Source organism: Syngnathus floridae, chromosome 15, assembly GCF_059516105.1.
Source record: "Syngnathus floridae isolate MCC-2025c chromosome 15, RoL_Sflo_1.0, whole genome shotgun sequence".
Lineage (NCBI taxonomy): Eukaryota > Metazoa > Chordata > Actinopteri > Syngnathiformes > Syngnathidae > Syngnathus > Syngnathus floridae.
Window position 1 is genome coordinate 8681561 of NC_142427.1, and position 22494 is coordinate 8704054.

Genomic DNA, 22494 nt, shown 5'->3' on the forward strand with positions numbered 1-22494 from the left:
CATGCATTATTCCCTTGTTATTGTCATCTTGTGATACGGCATCAGGCAGGTAATTGGATGCAACTATCTTGCTTTTGATGCTCCATTTTTCTTCTTCTGCATCTTTGGATGGGATAGCCAAGATGATGATGGTCAGGTCTTCTGTCAGAAATCACCCCTTTTTTCTCACTTTGCTTCAATAAGACTGTTGGGTTGTCTCGTTTTTTTTTTTTTTGACAGGTTGTAATTCTGTTTTAGCCTGAAGAAATGTTGAAGATGACATTTTGTGGGCTCCTTAGATGTACAGCGGGTTTTAAAAAAAAAAGTCTACACACCCCTGTTCCAATGGCAGATTATAATTCAAGAAGAATGAGACCAGGATTAAATCATTTTGAAACTTTATCCGGAATAAATGTGACCAATAAGCTGAACGACTGGAAATTGAATGAAACTTTTGATGACTCGTCATTTTTCCACGAGTGAGTTGTACAGATGACAAAATCGATCGATTTTAGTCAGTCAGTCAAGAAAGCAAAGGTTCCCAAAAAGCTTTTAAAAATCAGATTTAGTTGACATCTTTTTACTTTTCAGGATTACATCACTTCTGTGTCACCGATAAAAAAGTAAAAAGCAAATCTAACGGTGCTTTAAGAACGAACCTTGTTGAACTGTGAAAGAAACAAAATGAGAACAAACTCTTGCATCTCTCCAACTCAAAAATATATCCTATCTTGTTTCTCTCTGACATGCTTGGGCTGGAAGCTGAGAACCGGGGGAATTCCAGTCATGATGAAAGTGAGCAGCTAACTGAAGAGTAAACAGGCTGAGATCAAACCGACAGAGCCGGGAGACAGCCGAGTGCATCCGAGTCTTTCAAAAGAATACTCTCAAAGTGTTAAAGTGTAAAAAAATCGGATAATTAGCCTCCCGGTGTGACAGAATCTGTCAGCAAAAAAAGGGAACATAAAAAAAAGAAAAAAAAAACCTATCGTAAGCAAACATAATATAGTAGCTGTGTTCCTGGGTGTCCCAATACTTCTGTGCCACCAACCTCTAATTGAAGCAGATAATTGGTGTGACAGGCCTAAATTGATGGTAGGCGTCATATATGATTTATGAGTAGATTTATGTAAGCATGTCAACATGAATTAGCGTGTAAAACATCTTACTGTGCTGACACTTAATAATTGCATATACTGTAAGTCTCATTTGTAGCGCTGACCCAGAAACACTGGCACAACCCCGCCCCCCCCCTCAACAGACTTTTTATCATAGCTATTTTTTTTCGTCATATGGGGACAAATTGTTTGAGAGTTCAACTCAATGTTGTACTTAAAAATATATACTTTTGTACGTGTCAGTCTATATTTAAATATATACAAGTATCATTTTATGAATAAGCCCAATTCTTGTACATAAGATTTTATTGTCTTTAAAGCATTGGTGTCAAACATAAGGCCCGGGGGCCAGATACGGCCCACCACATCATTTTATAAAATTGTGCATATCAATACTAAAATTACAAATTGTCTTTTCTCCAATTTTTATTAGCATTTATCTTTTTAAAAATATTTGAACAGTTTTGACTCATCTCTGATTCCAAAACTAGTTATTTATCAGTTTGTTGTGTAGCCTACACTCCTAAGGAAACAATAAATATGCTAAAAATGAGTTTGACACCTTTGCTTTGAATAAATTACCCATTAAAACACAACTCTAATGAGTTTTAAAAACTTCAATCCATTTTAGTACACAATGTACAAGCTTCAACCGCAAAAAAACCAAGTGTAAATCGGTTGATCAATAACATTCTATATTGTGTAGTACTGCAACTGCAATGGACAGAGCAAAGACACGAAATGAGAAAGCTTTGAGCTGACAATCAATCATGGCATAAGTAGGAAGAAAGGAAAATGACAAATGCGAATAAAAGCAAAGTGCACATAAACACGCGCACACACACACAAGTGCGGAGTATGATTATGGCTTACGGCCCAGGCTGGAGAACTCAAGCAGGTGCAATCCTTGCAAGTGCAGTCACAACAATGACTCATCCAGGCTGCTCTTTTCATCGAACAGACGCTAGTGGGAATTTCTGGAGAGACCCACGCCCACACAGAGCAGCTGTATTCCACTTCGTGTCAACAGATTTTGGTAAATCTACTCCTGGTATTTGTAAGTTATAAAGTAGGACATGCACACACGAGCATACTGAATGAGGAGGCAACAAAAAAGATATTGATATAATGTCCAATCATGTTTCCTCATGCAATGGAAGAGAGGAAAAAGTGTTTAAGGAGGGACAGGTTGTGCTCATCGACTCTGCAGCTTTCATCTTGCCCGATATGGTATGTGCGTTCATCTGTATCGGGGGGGAAAAATGATTGACAGCTGGCGTGGTACCATATGGGCTCAGGCGGCGACAACCGGCTCTGAAATAACACAGCAGGTACTTTGATCAAAGCGACTTCCTATTTTCATCAGCGCGCTTGGGAGGACATCTGCATAGCAGCTTTGCTCAAGGGAGCGCTGACACAGCAGGCCGAGCATCCTCGGCAGACTGGCAAAATAATATTTCCCCTTTTCAAGCAGATCGGAATGAAAGTGAAAGCACAAAATAACTCCGTATGATGGCAAGTGAGAGTTTGCATGTTGCACATGGAGGGAAATGTGCCAAAAAAAAAAAAAAACAACAGCCCCAAGTTACAGTTGAACTTGTCAGGAAATATGGAGGAACATTCCTTCACGCTCTCATTGCTTAAGATGACTCCTTCAAAGCCAGGACTGCGACAAATTTGATTTTTCCCCCCAAAAAATTCAATACATCACCTACAGATATTTATTTAACCCTGAACGTGATGGATGGAAGTTCCTAAAAGATGATTAGGAAGCCAAATCTTGCAAATTTCTCCAGCAGTTCTTCTTGAGAACAAAGCTTCTACTTGTATATCTTCAAATAACAACACAAACAAACTCCAGTAAGAAATGAGGTGGGTGGATTACACGCGTATATTTCTTTCAGGAGCAGAAAAATGCTGCTGCCGGCATATTTCTTTGAAGTCATGACCCATGAAACTCCCAAAGAACCATTTGCACTCTACAATATTTTCTTTGGACGAGAAAAGTACTCACCAGCAGCCACATCAATAAAAAGAAATAAACAACAGCCCAAGAGTGCTTCAAGCAATAGAGAATATTTTATTATAAGAATATTTTTGGTCATGCAATGTACGCTTTATTTTTTTTTTAGACAATATTATTTTTCTACGTGATAATGAGAATCATACATTGGCATTAACGCAATCCATTCCGAGATGTTAAGTTATTCTGATTTTAAAAAATCTGTGATTGAAATGAGAACAATTAGGGGGGAAACATAAAATGTTAGATTTTTATATTACTCCATCCAGATTTATTTCCCAATCTAACAAGCAAACTACTAAATGAATAAAAGCCATTGCCATTTAGTAGATGCTCTTTTCTTTTTAGCTTTGCACTTTGCAAAAACCAAACAAAATAAATCATCGATTACATTTTTACTAAATTCCCTACAGAACAGGATCAATCAAATCATGCATATTGCAAATGAGCCCCACGTGTGATCATATCGCAGCCAGATGCTAACCGAAGACAAATTATATTTACAAACAGCATATAAATTATGCTAATATCAGAACAACAAAACAATTGTACACATTTCCTGCATACAAGTTATATTAAATCTAATTAGTTAAAAAAAATCCACATAGCCTTCCATTCAGCAGTAAACGATCCAATTTAACCAAGCTAATTGGAAACTAAAGTGCATAAATGTAAACATGCCCTGTGACAACTAAATCACCCAAGCGCAACCTAATAATTGCCTTAATCTTAAAACATGGTCTTAATTACCAAACCACACAGTGAAGCCAAAAAGCTTCTCAGTTGGTGTGTTCAAGATTTGGTTTGCCCCAAAAAGCAGCACACACTCCGGCCGTATAAGCAATGTAATGGTTCCTGACCACTAAAAAAGAAGCAGGCTTATAAAATATAGATGAAAGTAGCAAAGCTCCCGCTTTAGCGCACAGCAGTGTCCTGCCTCTCTCACTTGGAAAATATAAAACATTGATGGGGCCGTGGTGTCGAGGAGGAGCGTCATTGCAAAAACAAGTTCACCTTCATTCTCTGGACCACCATAAAGGCCTCAGCTGGTTTCATGTGAGGACATGTCTGCACGGAGTAGAACATTACAGACCTCCCTCACTTTGATTACAAGGCCAGAGAAGCTTTGGAACAATGCTTTGTCTTCTCCATGCATCTTTTAAATCTACTCCAACATGTCAGCACTGGACAAGCGGCACATCTTACATCATCGTAAAGTGCAACAATGACCTTTGCTAGCGATGAGATAACAGAGCTTCAGACAGTTAACTATAACCTTTAGATCCCACAACATTCCATACGTAAAGAGGTAAGCTCTTCATATTTTGCCACTCCAAAAAAAAAAAAATTGATTGATGCTATTTATATTTTTCTATTTTTCCACTAGAAGTACTCCAGCGAGCGTGTGATGTAAAAGCTGCAGTTCATATTCGACCTTCGCAACAAAATCGGTCGCTGATTTGTAAATGCCATATGCAAGGATTAGTTTTATTGTACACTAGGGACTCAATCAGCGAGAAACTACAAATGATTGATCGCTAAAATGTCTCTGAGAGGTTTCACCGTGAATATACCACACATTTTTTTTACCAATATAATGAAATGTTTTGCAATGAGATCATGTTTTGTGTGCACAACTCAAAAGAAAAGTCACACGCAGCCCTGAACTCAGGACCTGACCCTAAGGAGGTGTAATTGGCTTTTTTTTTTTTTTTTTTTTAAATCAGTCTCTAAATCTGCCTTAGCCTCACTTGAACACGAGGCACGGACACGCCGGTTGCTTAGCAGCAGCTCCCCTCCAACAGCTCCTTTTCTTTCATGATTTTATTAAGTGATACCAGAAAGTTTTATTTTTTTAGTTTCAACTATCGGAAGCAAATCATCTAATTATTAAACCAGTGGTTGTTTCATCCCAACTTGTGTGCTGTGTACTGAAAGGAATTATGTGTTTATTTATTCTAATTTATTAATATATGTTCATTGAATTATTATTTGAAATAATTATTATTATTTGATATATATGTTTATTTCATTAGTCTGAAAGTCATCGTTTATAAATTAAAACAATGTATTTTTATTCACATATTTAAGTGGCTGTACAGGCAGAACGATTAAATGCTCTTCCACTAGATGGCAGAATTTGCATAATCAACCTGTGGATTCCATCAAAGTTGGGGAACACTATTTTAGTCATGTGTGGATTCATTTGTTCCTCTCTTTTTTTATATGTGACTTTCAGGACTATAAGGATTAAGAAAAATAATCATTTTATCTTCTGGGAACATGCACTGAGGTGTATTTGGGTGTGTGCTGACCTGAGGCCATCTGCATGTATCCAGCCAGTGTGCAGATCCTCCTCTCGCATCCTCCACTGGGCAGAAAGACGGTGATGATGGCCAAGAGGGCGCTGACGGCCAGCAGGGCGCACCCTCCCGAGCATAGCACTGCGCTGGTCTGGAAAACAATCACACACAAAGCACGTTGTTAAAAAAAGATAACCTTGCGATAGCCAAACATGTTTTGCTTGAAGCCTGTTGTGTAATACGACAGGTTAATGGCCGCCTCAGCTTGAAAAGCGCTCTCGGTGCTCAAACAACAGGGTGCTGCTCCTGCTTATTTTAGTGGCGTATAATCACACACTTGCTGCAAGCAAAAGGAAGGAAACAGACCAAGGCAGAACTGTAACAGTTAATCAATTAACATGTCAGCCAAAATATTGTCCAAATAAGCATTTTAACATCAAGTATGAAAATGATTAGGCAACCGAATTTCCATACAGAATGGGAGGACGATTTTCATTTGTAAGTGTGTCAACGGCTCCCTATCAGACTACCATATTTTCCGGACTATAAGGCACCGGACTATAAGGCGCACCTTCAATGAATGGCCCATTTTAAAACTTTGTCCTTATATAAGGCGCACCGGACTATAAGGCGCACCATTAATGCATCATGTCAGATTTTTAATCCAAATCAAATCATTCTCCATTTTATCTTTTTTATTTCAACTTCAGATGCAACAAATTACTTTATAATCACAAAATAATGATCCATAGTCTTTTTGATTCATGATTCATAGTCTTCAGTGGGCCACTTATGATTGATTTCATGACACAAAGCTTTGGGCTAATTTAAATTTAGGAATTTGGTCCATATATAAGGCGCACCGGACTATAAGGCGCACTGTCGGCTTTTGAGAAAATTTGAGGTTTTTAGGTGCGCCTTATAGTCCGGAAAATACGGTACAAGCCCAGTTTATTCCATTTAACACAAGCCATCATGCACAAACAAGTGTACAGTGAAGTGCAACAAGATGTTTGTGCTCCAGCTGGACTATGATGGTGAAGGTGCCCTTGCGATACACACCAAGCAGCTGAGGCATGTAGCAGGGGTGTAAATCTAACACGTGTTTAGCCCACAACGACAAATAAAGGTCAAAAGAATCATCAGAGTGGCTGCCAACAGCGTCACAGCCCTTCGCTAACACTCCCCTGTCTGCTCCTGTGCCAAAGAGCCATAACCGGCTAATTAAATCGTCTCGCAAGCGAGGAAGTCACTCTGCTTTCAACCCGTCTGTCACATCAGCAGCAGCCATCACGGTGCAAGCTTTAGAGACTGTGATTGATTTTTTTTTTCTCAATATCACACATTGATGGCCCGGCCCGCATGCTAATAACTACCGTATTTTCCGCACTATAAGGCGCACCTAAAAAACCTCAAATTTTCTCAAAAGCCGACAGTGCGCCTTATAATCCGGTGCGGTTTATATATGGACCAATATTGAGCCACTACGGCAGGCGTGTCCAAATATGTGGACTTAAATATGGACAAAGTTTTAAAATGGGCCATTCATTGAAGATGCGCCTTATAATCCGGTGCGCCTTATATATGGACAAAGTTTTAAAATGGGCCATTCATTGAAGGTGCGTTTTATAATCTGGTGTGCCTTATAATGCGGAAAATACGGTATATCACAATCTGTAAAAATCTAAGAAAGTGGAACCTGAGACTTGGAAAAAGCTTGTTTCAGGTCTCAAGCAAAATTCAGGTCATCTTTGTGATGCAAAATAATTAACTTTCAAGAGACAGCAAGTAAAAAAACAAAGAAGAAACAGGTTAAAGGCACAAGGTAAAATCTCTCCGTCAATTTTGGCTTTCTTGTTCCAATGTAGGCAATTGAATGAAGAAATTATGAACCAGCACACTCCTAAAAAGAAGCGTTATGTTCTACGCTCTTTGTTCTCCTGCCTTGTTCCACTTCAATGCTATTCATGTCGTCTTTCTCTCAGCAGCTTCTTGAATGCTGCCTACAATGCAGTGACACATTAAAGCATCAATCACGTCTCGTACGGGCGAGTGGAAGTGAAATAGGGGGGGAGACAGCAACATCCAATTATATGAGTTGTACTTCCCTTCAAGCAATATATGCCACGTTAGGATGTTTTAGTGTGGGGGGAAAAAAAAACTAATTGATCCTTTGGTAGCGGCAAGTGAAAATCAGGCTGTAAATTCTACAGTAAATTTGCGGCTTTTTTTTTTTCCATTTTGATATAAAGTCAGCTGGTTTAAATTAATATTATATTGACGATCATTGGCAAAATTAACTTTAAAAGCCGACAAATTATTTTTTTAAATTGCCTTTTAATTAATGAATCGATCCTAATTTATCATCTGTTGCAATAAAACAAACTCATTGATGCTTTTACTCTCAGGCATGATTCCACGACCGTACTGACACAATTCTGAGCGAGTTCAATTGTGTGAAATGCTTTCTAAGTAGGTTTTAATTACGTGTGGTACCCCTACGTGCGACAGCTGCACTTCCCGTGCAAACCAAATGATCTGAACGAGACGGAAAATGTGTGTGAAACATTTGAACATGCAACTTAATCTCATTTGGGAAGTAACCCTGTCAGACAACCCTCTGCCATTATCGCACTAATGCTCACGCTCTCAGGCAACATGACTTCTTTATAAAGAAACTTAATTGCTTCCTTGCAATAAACGCACGATGAGCATGCTGGAGACTAATAACTGCACAAAACACGCCACCCAGCTGCTTCGAGTAATAAAGGGATCGTTAGGAGAATTCTTAGATTTCAGATTACATAATTCCGCTACTGCAATGAAATTTAATTGCGTCGTCATCGGGGATTTTACTGCAGTAAATATATCCATGTCGTTAAATAATCGTCGCGAACCTTGATTGTTCATTATCAAAGTGATGAGGCTCTTAAGAGAAATAAATACGGCGCTTTCTAATGAAGGACAAGAGGGGAGTGAAATTATTGACCCTCAAATTGACCCCCCCCAAGTGTGTCTACTCAGGAAACCCATTTATTCATCCGTTTTTCCTAATCTCACACAATCTGAAAAGCACTTCTAAATTACGATCTGGGTAATGTACACTTCTTCTTGAACAGGAACGATCGAAAATGATGTGTGTGTGTGTGACTGGCCTGCAAACGTCCCACCAGGTTGTGTGTGTACACTGACTAGAATACAGGATGCAGCGGATATGAGGGGGGAGAGAGAAGTGGAGATTAATCACCTGACAAGTGGATGGAGTGTCCGTTTGGGCCTCAGGGGCAAGCTGCAGATACGATGTGACATTCAGAAACACTTTGCCCACACACGCGCAAAAACATGGCGTCTGGGTGATGCCACTGGATTAAAAAAAAAGGTGTTGCTATCACATTTTGACTGGATTTTATATTTCATTAAGTGTGCTTATTTATACAGCATTGCAAAAAAAAAAAAAAAAAAAAAAGTGTTCTTCCTTTTTCTCATATCACATGCAAACATGCATTGTATTATTTTACAGCGTTGTTATTGAATGTACAGAAATAATAAGACCGGGGATTTACCCGTCAACAAATCAATGTCGGGTAATATATCCAGCAAATGTATTCTCCATTCGTGTTAAGCACTTGAATATAAAATTTGGTGCAATCCAAAGAATTCCACATTTAAAGCACTCCACTAGAAATATAAAGCTTCTGAACTTGGCATTTAAAAGATTAGCATTTAATAGCAATAAAAGTACAAATGTGCACATAGCCACCTGCTGCACCACTTGGCTTCCTAAATTGAGCCTGAGCAAAAATGTTCTCTATAACCATAACAATGGTTGCTTTAACACCCAAGTTGTGTTAAATCCAACCTCTGTTTGTTTCCTTTTGCTAAAATGACATATCCAACAACAACAGATATTGCAACCTCTCCAATATTCTTCTGGATGAGTGCACAAACTGATCTTCCAGGCAATGCAATAAATGCAATCAGCATTCCAATACTTCATTTATTGGGTCATCATAAATTGTGTGACTGCTGTCCAAATGCCCATCTGGCTCCAGCAGTGCCACAAATGGGCTGTGCGGCAAATAATAATAATAAAAAAAAAAGATTACTGCGACTGTTTCCTGCAGCACTGAGACCACACCATGAGAACATTTGAACACAACAGCACAATAAAAATATATATCAAAAAAGGCGGTTAAAAAGTCAATTTCCCATAATATGTCCATAATAAGTTTTGTTGCCCGCCAGGCATCATCAGCAGCTACGAAACGGATTCCCTAGGTCATCTCACTTAACTGAAAACCCGACTTCTGACGTCATCCTCTATCTTTTGGAGAAATGGTGGACCGGTTTGTGTTGATGTGTGGGAAAGTCGAAAAAAAGTGACATCAAGTCCAGAAATGTGCTCACTCTGCTTCTTCTCCCGCCTCCTCGCCTCCTTTATTATAGATCACAAAGGTGGATCAGACTAGATGAGAGGATCATATAACCGGATTGAAAAGTGCGGGAATCCCTCCTGGCCCGATTTAATGATGACAACCTCAGAGATTTATTCAGTTCTCATAATGAGCTGCTCGTGGGGGGGGGAACCTCAGGCAAAGTTCCGCCTTTCTCTCAAAAGGACTCAGCAATTGTATTAAGGAGCACCTGATACTTTGATGCCACCTCGTTCCCTTGCTTTTCAAAGGAGCTCTCAATAAGAAATGACATGCGATGAAGGAAATTAAGAATAAAAGAAAATCAGTCATTAGAGCATGTTTGGCATCCAAACAATCAGCATGGCAGAACTGTTTCAAACATTAGCCGCCTGTAGGAGGAGAGATGAGATGTGAGGGTTGAAGAAACTGTGAAGATGTGAGGGGAGAGGCTGGGAGCTGGAGCGTTTCTTTGTCCTCTTTTATGTTGGCATAATAACACTGCAGCCCACATATTGCACATCTCGCATCCCACTGGTGGATGCTCAAGTGCACTTAGTTCTCTTTGGCAGTAATCAAACTGTGATCGTGACAGGGATCCATACATCCATCTGTTTTGTCTACTGTTGCTGTTGTGTAGGCCACACACATAGAAGAAATTTGTCAAGATTGTCAGTGACCCCAAAAAAAACAAAAATCTATCACTATACTAATTAAATAGGCGTTATGACAAGTTAGCCTTTAGCTCAGGGGTGTCAAAGTCATTTTTTTGGCGGGCCGCATTGGAGTCATAGCTTCTTTCGGAGGGCCATTATGACAAATAAATGTATGAGCACCTCATATTATATATAGTAAAAGCTACAAAACAAACCGACAAATAACTCGTTTTCAAATCAGACGAGTAAAAACTGGTCAAATATTTAAAAAAAAAAAAAAAAAGATAAAATTGAAGACAATTTGCAATTCTAGTAATGACACACAAATTTGATGCACAATTTGTCTTCACGTGCCACCTAAAATGATGTGGCGGGCCGTATCTGGCCCCCCGGCCTTTAGTTTGACACCTGTTATTCAGTCATCCAATTTGAATTTTTGTTTTGGCCCTTTCAAAAATGTACACAAGTAAAAAAAAAAAAAAGTCTCATTTTGCTGGTTTCTTGGTGTCACCATTACAGTCACATGCTAAATTCATCATTTTACATATAAACCTCCCTGAATGTGCAAAAAAAAAAAAAAATGCAATTAAGTTTCCAGCCACTTTTGCAAACCTTGAGTAAATCAGTCCACTCTCATCTTGTTTCTAACTATTAAGCATTTTTTCACCTTCCTCTCCATATGTCAGCGAGTGAAGGGCTTTGGTGAAGGCTGCTCTTCAACCCCCCCCCTCCCCTCCCTCCTCCTCTAACACCCTCCAAAGCTCAGACAGTACGCTTTTAACTATATGCATGATCCGCTGCAGCACCGGGCCTGAGTGCACGTTTCATAATTCATGAGAAAAAAAACAGTACGGTGGATGCCGCAAACTCCCCGACCCCAACAGAACGAGAAACGCAACGTGTCAGATGTATAGTAGCTCATTTAAACTCGTTTCATCTTACCAGCGGGGAAAATATGATCGGAAGTCCTTTTTCAATTAAATCAAGTGAAAAGTCTTACCAAGGAGGGCGCATTACCGATTCAAGCTCATAGTTGCATCACTTGTATTTGATGTAGTGCACTTCCTCTTTTTTGTAAAGAGCAGCCACTTGCATGTTAAGGAGTTTGACCAATAAAGCCCTCGGAGTGGATCACTTTCATTCTGATGGCTTGAGGTGATTTATGGTACAATTATTTGCATGTTATGTTTCTTTTGAAACGATTATCCGAGCCGACCGACCAAAAAGATTGTCCAAATGAAGGATGGGTCAGAGTAGAAATCCAGCGACATTTCCCCGTTATTGAATTTTGAAAGTCAAGACCCATAGGACTTGATTTTTGTTTTTTTCCTCAAGCCATATATCTTACTGTGGGATTTGACGAAAGAGTAACGCTCGGAAGCATTCCAGGGAGGTTTGATCTCGCAGAATTTGGTGAGAAATGAAAAAATGGAGCAACCTACAGTCATCAGTAGATGTAGCATCTTCTCTAAGCAGATTTTTTTTTCCTCCTACCACATTATGTCACATCATGATGGAAAACGTATTTCGAATTACTAAATTAAAGTTGTAAATTGTTTCGCATGTCATTCCAGGGTCGACACTTCTACACGGTGGCTTGTATTCAACAAGCGTAGTGAGCTATCATTTATCTTGGAAAACAGGGAAGACGGCTCTCGGGTAAATCGATACATAAACTACCCGCAGGATCCACAGTAGAAGTGACAAGCTGCTTAACAAATGGAAGGTGGCCTGCCAATGCTTGCTGACTCAGCAGCTCTTCGTGAGGGAAGTGCTGCTGCGATGCCCTTGCACTGGCCCTACTAGGGAAAAAAAAAAAAAGTATATCGTGTCTAACATCACACGAAAGCAAAGGTGGGGGGGATTTCACAACAGGTTTTGTTTTTGTTCTAAGAATCAATGAATACATTTCCAAGAATGTCCACTGCTGCCTTTCTGTGACTCCTCCAGTCTCTCTGATTGAGAAAATGTGAGGTTTTGATTTTGTCAGAATTAGATCAGTGTGACAAAGAGGACTATTTAAATACCATTTAGAACTTTACGGATGATTTTGTGAGTATATTCTAATAATTAATCGAATTTAAATTGACATTGCAGTGAAGTAGAATGATTTTTATATTACAAAAGCTGCAATTTAAAAAAAAAAAAAAATGGCTTCACAAAGGGCAGTATTAGGGACACTGAAAAAAATTTAAATCCAAAAAATCCGAAAAATTTGATGTTTTTTCCAAATCAGTCAGCCCACCCCAATGATTTTGAAGGTGCACCTAAAAATGTGCAAAGCAGGAGAAAACAAGCATACATTGCAGCTAGCATCAATCCATCCGTCAGAGCGGATCATAAATCCTTCTCCTGAACTGATTTCCTCTCCATTTCGCCGAGATGGATATAAAATGTAGACGACCATGTTTGTCCGCTCGCTACACGCCTCATTCTATTCATCATTTGGACACATGCCTCTCGACACTTGCAATTTCTCGCTCATGTGTAGCCAAGCAAGTCAAAACAGCCTTAACACCTTTTGTGTGTGTTTCATCAATCAACATCACAACTGTGACTTGATGATGTTTGGGAATCAAAAAAGTTAAAGAAGTTGGCTGACACGTTCAAGTTCATGCTGGAAAAGTTTCTGGAATGAGACAATTTATATGCCAGTCAAGGTAAAACAGGCAACCAAAATAAATAAACAAAAATAACCTCATTTATATCAGGCTGAGTCTGCAGTCATGGGTGCGTCGACCTCATTTTTGTTTGCCAGGCAGCACGGCTTCACCGGCAGCAGGATGATGTGCGGCCTTGCTCAAAATCAACCATGTGAAAAACAACTCGGCGGAAGGAATGGCAGTAAAAAACACGACTGCTGACCCGCCGGCGGCTCTCGTTCCTTCCTCGCGTCGAAGCCAGGATAAGCTATGGATCAGTGAATATACTTTTGGATGCTGAAGGAAAGCCCAGCTCACTACCAGACATTTCATTAGGTACACTTGCACAACCTACTGCAAGGTGCACCCCTGGAATTCAAATCTACATGACTGGACTTTAGTATTTCACAAAAAATAGCAACTATAATCAAATAATTATATACTAATATAAAATAGTTATATAATATGTATGTATTTATTTTTAATGTTTTATATTTATTAAGTTATATTTTTAAAAAAGTATTATTGTGATGAGATTTGACATTAGATTGAGTTGATCTCAAATATTATATTTTTAAAAAAGTATTATTGTGATGATTTGACATTATTAGATTGAGTTTATCTCAAATAAGCATCTTGGTAGGTGAGTGCGGCCCCCTCTGGCCACCCTGTAGCAACGGCTCTGCCTTGTCAAAATAATGGCCGATTGAACCGTAATGGCAATATTGAAGGAAATCATTCTAAAATCATTCAGCCATAATTGTAACAAGATTGTGGTAGGACAAATGAAGTCCTCACTGATACTGATGGAGACAGAAAATGGAAAACAGCTCAGTTGGACTTGGCAAAATTGGATTGAAATCAGTTTACAGACTTCACCTCTTGCTGTTTTTCCTCCAGTGTCCCTCGAACATTACTCCATGTGACCTCACTAATTACACAATCAATGATGCCGCGGGCAGGCGGCATGCACGTCGATATCTGTTTTGATTACCCGCTTGGTGGGAACATGTCTGCTTTTGGTCTCAGCAAGACAGGTCACACTTTGAGAAAGCGTGTCGTGCAATGAGGCCGCCGGTAAAAGAAAAGTCTGTCTTTGTCTCGACACATTGGGTGCGGGACTCCCCAAGGAGAAGAAGGGAATTCAAACATGTGCATTCGACCCCGTAACATGATTTCCCACCGGCGTACACGCTTTCATACAAATGCCTTTCGCCATAGTGAGAGTTAATGGCTGCGGGGCGAAGAGAGATGTGTTACAGTAAATTTAAGAAGCCACTTATAATGGTAGTTCAACGGATTCTGTTTCTTGTGTCACTAATTGAGTGTGGGGTTGCTATTGCATCACCAGCCTCCAGGTGGAACAGTGTACAATTGGCCTCATTTAAAAAAAAAAAAAAGTATGTCCAAATATGCCTTTAGAATTAAATTAAATGTTTAAGTTCAAGTTCATCTAATTTGTCCATAGATGCAAATGTGGCCTTAATATTTCTTTTTATGCTGTCAATAAGGCCAATTCAAAAGAAATTCCTGACATGACATCCCTTCTTACAAGTTGTTCTGCTTCACTGAGTGGTGAAATGACATTATAAGCGCCCGATGGGGTTTGTGCATCATGAGTTTTTTCGACTGGGTGTACCCTCCACCTTTTTACTTGTGTTGCATTGGCCTCTGTTTGAAAATACTTGCACTGCAGTCACTCCAGTGGCAATTTATTAATATCTCCCTTTCAAATGCTAATATGAGTTCATGCATAAATCATAACTCCAGAGGTGACTTGTATGGGGCGTAGCAATTCTTTTACTGAGTTCAAACAGTCATCAGATAATCTGGTGCTTAAACTAAAGCTCTACTAGAGCAGGCCTCGGTTGAGATTCGAACCCTGAACTTCATGATAACGACGTCATTATGAAACAATAAAAAAATACTGTCAGTTTAAAATTAATGCAATTGTCATCATGCACCCACGTGACAATGATGCTGATTTTGTTTGTGAGTTACCTGCCACGAACTGGATGGGATCTCAGCAAATTTGCCCAACCCTCCAAAGGTGTAGCAACGGTACATGTGGTCCAGAGACTCGGAGCAGTGCCAAAGCAAGCCGAAGCTCACAGACTCCTTATGATGATAATGATGGTGCTGATGTTGGTGATTGGTGTTCCTCAGCTGCTCCTTCACAATCCACGCAGGAGAGATAAAACTGAAACTGCACACGGCGACCAGGGCGGAGGAGAGAAGCACCCAGAAGCAGCCCACGCAGCTGAACATGGTGGTGGAAAGGTGGGGCGCAAAGCCCATACAAATACAGACTCCACACCCGGATTTTTCTTCTTTCTTCTCCCGTCCCAGGTGGAGCAAAATCATTTGGAGTCCATAAAAATAAAAGTCTACCTGTGCTCCAATGCACTACATCTGCAAAACAACCCCTGTCCACGGAAGTCCGCCGTGGAAGTGTCACTACTGATCTCGTGCGTCAACAGCTTCTCGAGACGAACCCAAAAAGATCCAGAAGAATAAAATCATATGTAGTGTCCAACTGAGGAGATCCTCGCCGCGTGCACGAAATGTTTGTCACACCCACAAGTGGGCGCGCAGCTGTCAGGTGGAGGAGCACTCGAGCCAATGACTCCAAAGTCCGTGGGTCTCCGCCTCTTGCGCGTCTCCTGCGCGCGGACAACCGTGCACTTTGCGTTTATTCCAGACTACGCCCGGACCACGTCAATTAAATATGGTCACAAAAAGCACTTCCGGAAAATACATTCAAAATAAAAATAAATGTCAAAATATCTCTCCTTCGTTGTGCTGCATATTATTTAGTTATAGCATTGTGGGTTTTTTAAAAAATATTTTGTTTTTGTTTGCTCTTGATATGTCTTCATTAGTCATAACCGTTCCTAATATTTTGCATTTATTCTTTATAATTGCATCTATCTTTTACTTAGGAGGAAATCACGGTTATGGTATGACCTGTTTATTTAAACATAATTGACATTATAGGTGTCCCCCACGCAAAAAAAAAATATGTTACCCACTGGAGCAAAATAGCCTTCTGTCTTAAAATGTCATATACACACTTGAGCTGCAATAAAAAGTCTACTATTTGTTATCTTTAATTAATTAAATCTTTCCATCGTATTCATCTCAGCTATGCGAGAGGAAAAACAGAGCAGATCCTTTCTAATTGGTGAATTGTGTTCTGTTTTTGAAAAATTAATTAGTTCTTAGTGGGAGAACTGTACATTGTCAGAAGTCATCAATGGATTTGCTCACAAAGCGGTCAACACTGCCATCTTCTGGACAATTGTTGTAACAGCAGAATTCAGACAATCGTTACATGCGTATAAAAACAAAATACATTATCCTATGTTTCTTAAAAAACGTTGCCTGGTTTGGATGAAAGAGCAGAGACAAAATCTTTGAGTGTATGTATTTAAATCAAACACAATTTAAATAGACTTCGATTAGGTGCACATACATATCAGAAAACATCAGTGGTACATAGTACCAAAATTCCTTTCTACACCCCAGTAAGGCTCAAAAGAAAACCAAAAAACAGCTTAATTCATTGAGCACAGTTGTTTCTGAGATGCATACAGAAAAAAAAAACAGCGGCCACCAATAGACAAAAAAGTACTGACGTTTATATATGGGAGAAACCAGTCTACAATATACATATATATCTATATATACCATTTAGAACATGGAATTTTCCATAACAACTGGAGCATTTGTATTCATTTTGGAGGTTTTTTTTTTTTGTCCTACACTCTCAAAAGGTGCCAAGAGGTTTAACACAAGAGGTCTTCCTCTATCTCATTGTCATTTGCAGATCCTCTATAAATAAAATGTATGTAATTCATCATTGGTCAGGCAAGTTTAAGTAGGGGAAAGGGGTGCATAAGTAACTGTTATTTAGCTATCTTGAAGAAAATCTGTCTTCTAAAAACAAGGAATGATCATTAAAAAGAAGAGGCAATGGGGAGGTGTCTTGAGGAAACGTAATTCAGTCTACTGACATCCTCCAGAGGTCCGAGATGAGACAACACAACGAGAGTCTGCAACAGTTTGGTTGTAATCTTGACGGACATGCTTCATCTTTGTGCAAGAAGTGCTTTAAGAACCAGACTGAATTGGAAAGATTCCCCGTCATGTGATGCAAGAGCTTGGCTGCACTTCCACTGACCGCTGCGCACCTTCATAGTGTTTTGGAGTTGGAATAATGAGGTACTTTTACTTTGTTGCAGGGTAAGCCGTGTGTGTAAAGCTAGCCAGCATTTGCAAGGGGACAGTCTTGTCAGGGTCATAACTGCATGGAGACAAAAAAAAAAAAAGTATTTTCAATTGCCGTGGACTGGGATGACGGAGATTTATTTATTTTTATACAAATATATACCTTGGTGGACTTTCCAGGACTGTCTTGGTTTGACTGAACAACATCGTTGACAATCATTTTAGCAATCTGCCAGGCCATTTCCTCCTGAGCCTACAAGATCATTCAGTCTCATTAAGTGCCTTGTCGTTGATGTGACATTATTATTACGAATATTTGCTGTTGTGGGCTCACCTCATTTGAGTTGCCTTGGACCCATTTCTTCATTGCTTGAGAAAACATGAAGCCTAAATTGGAACAAAAGGGGGAATTAGACGGAAAGGGCAACACCGCCATGCGTAAAATGCTTGAGCTTCTCACTGCATGCCAAGCGAGTAAGGGTGTATCATACCTTTGGATTTCTTCACGTCTGGTTCGGGTTCCGCCTCCCTGATAAATTGGCCCAACTCATTCACTCTCCCAAATGTCATCTTTCTACAACAGGAAAAAATGGAGCAAAATAAGTAGTGGCCTAAAAAAGCTGAAATATTTGAAGGATGGTTAGTTTTGGGGGCGTGCACACTTCTGCAGAGAGCTTCTAGAATGACTTAATTGGTTTCAGTTTTCATTAATAATAGTTTCATGGGACTTAAATTGTGAAATGGTGAGCAATGAATGAAAATGGTAGAATAACAATAATATTCAAGAAACAACACTCACCCAGCATATGGTCTCTGGTACAAAGATTCGGGGTCAAGACTGGCGACGTCCACCGTGATGGCCTCATCGAAGTTTTTCAAGATCTTTATCGCTGCCTTTTTGACACCAGACTGTTGTAGAGACACCATGTTCACAATATGCTCTACAGTTAACATTAAATTGATCTCTCTTTTACTCTTTGACATGAACAAAGACTCTCCGGTTTGTAAATGTCATGAAATATCAGCCCCGCCCACCCCCAGGGTCCTCGAGGCTTGGGGTCACCTGCATCAGAGAGGCCTCGGCGGCACTTGAACTGGAGCGCTCGTTGTCCGCCGGTCCGCCCTGACCCGGAGTGTTGACATTCACGAACTCGTCGGCCCGCACCGAATTGAGGAGGTCGCTCAGATATTTGTAGTAAAGGTTACTCGACAGGAAGCCTGGCATGTACACCTGAATACACGCACAAGGGTATTCTTAAAAGTATTGAGAGAGGAGAAAAAAAAAAAAAAATTTCTCTCGTACCCTCTCCATGGTGGTCCAGGCTTGTCTAAGTGGAGTGGTAAAGCATTCCGGAAGAGGCCCCCCCTCCCGGCAGATGTTGGACTCAATCTCCATGCGGACCGTGTCGCCAAATCCCAGAGGGTTGGTCGCTTGGAGTGAGAAATACCTAAGGAACAAAAAAAGATAAGCAAGGCAAAGTATTTTGGTCGTTTTCATCGACACCTACTTGTCGTAAAGAATCATGGCGTCGTTTTGAGCCTCCTGGCCATCATACTGGCCCCTCTTAGCTGCGAGCTGGTTTTGGAAGTTGTCGGCCGCCAGCCAGAACTGCAGTACATTCATCGCCTCCTCCTTTTCCATGTACTGCAAAGTTAGAAAATGTTTCAGTCAAGTTTCCTTAAGTCTGTCAGTATGTTTTGTTAACCAGGAAGTGATGCAATGCATTGCGCAAGACAATAAAAAAAATTCAAACTGCAATGGTTTGTACAGATTCATTGTGGCTGTTATTTTCGGTTCCTTTTTTTTTTTTTAACGTTGACCAGCAGTGCTAAAATGGTTACAATCTCTCAAGATATCAGAATTGCATGGTATGGAATTAATATGCACTTCTAATTACTTATTGCTAAGAAACAAACACTCGTGAAAATATAACAGGTTTTGCTCCGACTCACCTCAGAGAAGTAGAAGAGAGCTGACTCGCAGAACAAGATGTCAGCCAGAAACACAGAGCCGCTTGTCAACACTTCAATCTGGTATTTACAAAAATGATGACTCCGTAGGAATTCAATAAAGTACCTAGGAATACATTGAGAGGAATTTGTTAAACTATAATCGTTATAACTAAGGCTGTGTGACTTAGTAACTTACTGTTGCTCTAAGATGGTGAAGATGACCGACTGTGCAATGACGAAGCAATTTGGGTCAACCATGCCATCCTCGCCGCAAATTTTAGCTTAAAGGCAGAAAGAACGGGAACAGAGTTATACGTTATCTTTACTGCTCGGAAGAATTCCGTCCATCTTACCAACTATATCGTTTCGGATCTGTTCCGTGATTGGGATGGGCCTGGCGGCATCCGGGGAGACGTACTTGGTGAAGATGTTAACAGCGTCTTTTTCGATATCTAAAACAAGTAGGATTACGTACTTGTGCATGTTTACATAACATTTTTCCAACCATGCCTTACTTCTCATGAGCTTGCCCGAAAGATCTCGCAAGCTGATGTTGGACTGCATTTTGGAAGGAGTCCCCGTCCTGGATGGAGCCCGCCTGCTAGGAGTTCCGGTTCGAGGGCTTCCGGGCGGCATGCCTGCGCCTGCGCTGGAGGGTTCTCGCTGCTCAAGCTGCGCCTGCGCCGCGTCTCCTGCGCTGTTCCAGCCCAGGGCAACGGAATTGTGCTTGGGGAGCTCAGGCACCTCGGCGGAGTCGCTGACGGGTTCGGCCAAGGAGCTGTGTTTGACTGAGTTGAGGCTGTGCGCTCGGACCCATGACCAGCTGGTGGCGCGGAAGTTCTCAGCCTCCAGCCAGAAGCGAACTAAGTGGTCGGCACCCTGACGCTCCATAAAACGCATGTAATGGGGGATGGCCACATTGTCCCGGAGCACCTGGTCCACCGTCTTGGAGAGCCGGGAGCGGGTCTCCTGCGGCTGATAGTTCACGCTGGAATGACCTACAGCACACAACACGTGTATTTGAAATAAATGGAAGGCAAAGGTCCAATCTGTAGAATTTGATGTTTTTAAATTGCATTTGCTTTCTCATTGTAGCTGAATATGTCGTCCAGAGTGAGGGAAATTTTAAATCAAGTTGTGTTTTGTGAAGTTCCTGAAAGCTCCAGAGTGCACTCACGAGGAATGTTTTGTTGTGAATGACGAGAGATGGCTCAAATACCGTCAAGCATTCTAAAGGGATGAAATCACAAGAATGTGCCTGAGGGCAGCACAGCAAATTCAAGGCCACTTTTTTTTTTTTTTTTGAAAGGAGATTTTAGTCATTCCAAGTACATCCCGTCACATCAACACAGCAGGAAACTAAGTGGTTGGCTCACCACACTGCAAATTTGCATCCAACTATGATTCATCATTATTCTTTTCTTGCAGCCTGTTTCACTCATGTTTTGTTGCATGGGCTGTGGTACTGGTTCTTCCACCTATGTGATGCCCAGCCCATATCTCCCATACTCACCATTGCATGTTTACACAAAGATCAGTTCGAGCTGTTATTTCACCATGTTAATCCTGAATATTTTTGCCAGAGTAAACCACTGTACATTTTTGTTAGCCTCTCTGCTTTGGTCATACAATTTTTAAAGTTGAAAAATAAAAAATCAGGGTACGTACCGAGATCACCGAAGTGCGCAGCTTCCATGTGGCTGGGCTGCTTCTTGAGGATGGCCGTACGACCACGGGCGAAGGAGTCCATGTTGGCAGAGATGGCGTTGATGGCCACATGGCTGGGCCCTGCAGCTTCCTGTATAGCATGGTTGTTCTTCAGCGGCAGCGATGGAGAGTGAGGGCTGACGAGACCTTTGAATGAAGGGTTGTTTTTTTTAGCATTGTGGATTACTCGCTTATTGGGTAACTATCAACTCACCTCTGTTGACTTTTGTGTCGGTCACTCGCTCAGGTTCTTTGCTTTTGGCTGCGGTTGGGGGGGGGGACAAAAGATGAGCACTTTTCATTTCCAATTAAGGTTGAGACCAGCATGGTGGAAAGTCTAGCATTGGTGTCTTCGGAAAGAATAACAAATAGTGACCCTAGTTGCCAAATTCCAACAAAAAAGGAAAAAACTGGGAAACTGGACTTGATCGTGAAAGAACTCTTAGTCCTTTTTGGAAATTTGGAGACTCTTTCTTGTAACCTATGGATTTTGCCGAAACTAACGTAGCACAGAATGAATTCAAACGCCCCAAGAAAACAGCCACTTCCCAAAAGCAACTGTAAATGACAGAGGTCCTTTCTTCACATTTCCTCCTGCTGAGTCAGCTGCTTTATATCCTTATAGCCGATGGGGAAAATATTTCCTCTCCCCACTGATGTGAACACAAGATTACTAAACGTTTTAGATGTTCCATTTTCCCCCAAGTAAGTCTTAGTTTAGTCATAAATAGAATTGCTTTTACTTGTTGACTGGGGCGTTTTAGTCGTTATTCATTTATTTAGAAATCAGCTGTCAAAGTACACATTTACGCATAGAGGTATTGCTTTTTATTTTTTTAATAGAATAGTAAATATGTTAGCATTAAGAAATATTTTATTTCCTGGTGGCCCTGTAGAAAAGCTGCATTATATCAGGCAACGATGATGATGATGGGGAGGCTACTCGGAAGCTAACCATCGCTTACTTACTACAAAAGCCGCACTGCAGGCGATCGCCGAAACAAAAGCCAACTAGCTTTGACAAAATATCACTTAGACTTATTTGATATTTTATATAAGTTTCATTTTGTCTCTCGCTGTCTTTTCTAGCTCCAGTTGACGTTGCAGCTTCCTCACCTTTCCGCTTGAAAAACGACATGACGGGTTTACTCCGAACGTTTCCTCAGCTCGCTGACACCATCCCGTGAGTTGACAGCTCCCGTCATTCAAATTTATCCGCAATGTACACTCAACACATTGAAATGGTGTGTGAGTGAACGCTGTCAAATTCCAATTTTTGCCAAAGCGCCAGCCAGATCAGCAGCCATGTTGTCAATAAACGTCCAACTTCCGGGCTACTTCCCCACGAGCATTGTGGGTAATGTAGTTAGAAGAGGCTACAATGCGTTTGTGCAATAATTTGATGGATTAAATTCCAAATGATTAAAGTAAACATTCTAATAAGAAAATAATTGCTGTATTGTGGTACATA

General features: G+C 40.6%; 2 protein-coding genes and 1 long non-coding RNA gene across 3 annotated transcripts in view; 1 reads left to right on the forward strand and 2 right to left on the reverse strand.

Moving 5' to 3' along the window:
* lhfpl7 (LHFPL tetraspan subfamily member 7) overlaps positions 1-15833 on the reverse strand; it is a 37189-nt gene extending 21356 nt beyond the window's left edge. The window contains exons 1-2 of the mRNA XM_088398351.1: positions 15135-15833; positions 5436-5574 (exon numbers count right to left, since the gene is read on the reverse strand). Of these exons, the coding sequence (XP_088254477.1) occupies positions 5436-5574; positions 15135-15497 (502 nt within the window). The 5' untranslated portion in view covers positions 15498-15833. The remainder of the gene's footprint in view (positions 1-5435; positions 5575-15134) is intronic.
* On the forward strand, positions 11574-12411 carry LOC148386354 (uncharacterized). The gene is made up of 2 exons (XR_015863266.1): positions 11574-11904; positions 12066-12411. It is a non-coding gene; the product is annotated as an uncharacterized LOC148386354 (long non-coding RNA).
* Positions 15834-16543: 710 nt separating the features above from the next.
* On the reverse strand, positions 16544-22366 carry akap10 (A-kinase anchoring protein 10). The gene is made up of 15 exons (XM_088399429.1): positions 22140-22366; positions 21238-21285; positions 20985-21170; positions 19832-20314; positions 19670-19768; positions 19513-19597; positions 19317-19440; positions 18872-19008; positions 18667-18811; positions 18427-18594; positions 18163-18272; positions 17855-17937; positions 17698-17750; positions 17527-17616; positions 16544-17439 (listed from the first exon to the last, which is right to left on the reverse strand). The coding sequence occupies exons 1-15, from the start codon at positions 22159-22161 to the stop codon at positions 17434-17436; spliced, it is 1839 nt and encodes a 612-aa protein (XP_088255555.1). The 5' UTR covers positions 22162-22366; the 3' UTR covers positions 16544-17433.
* Positions 22367-22494: the final 128 nt, after the last annotated feature.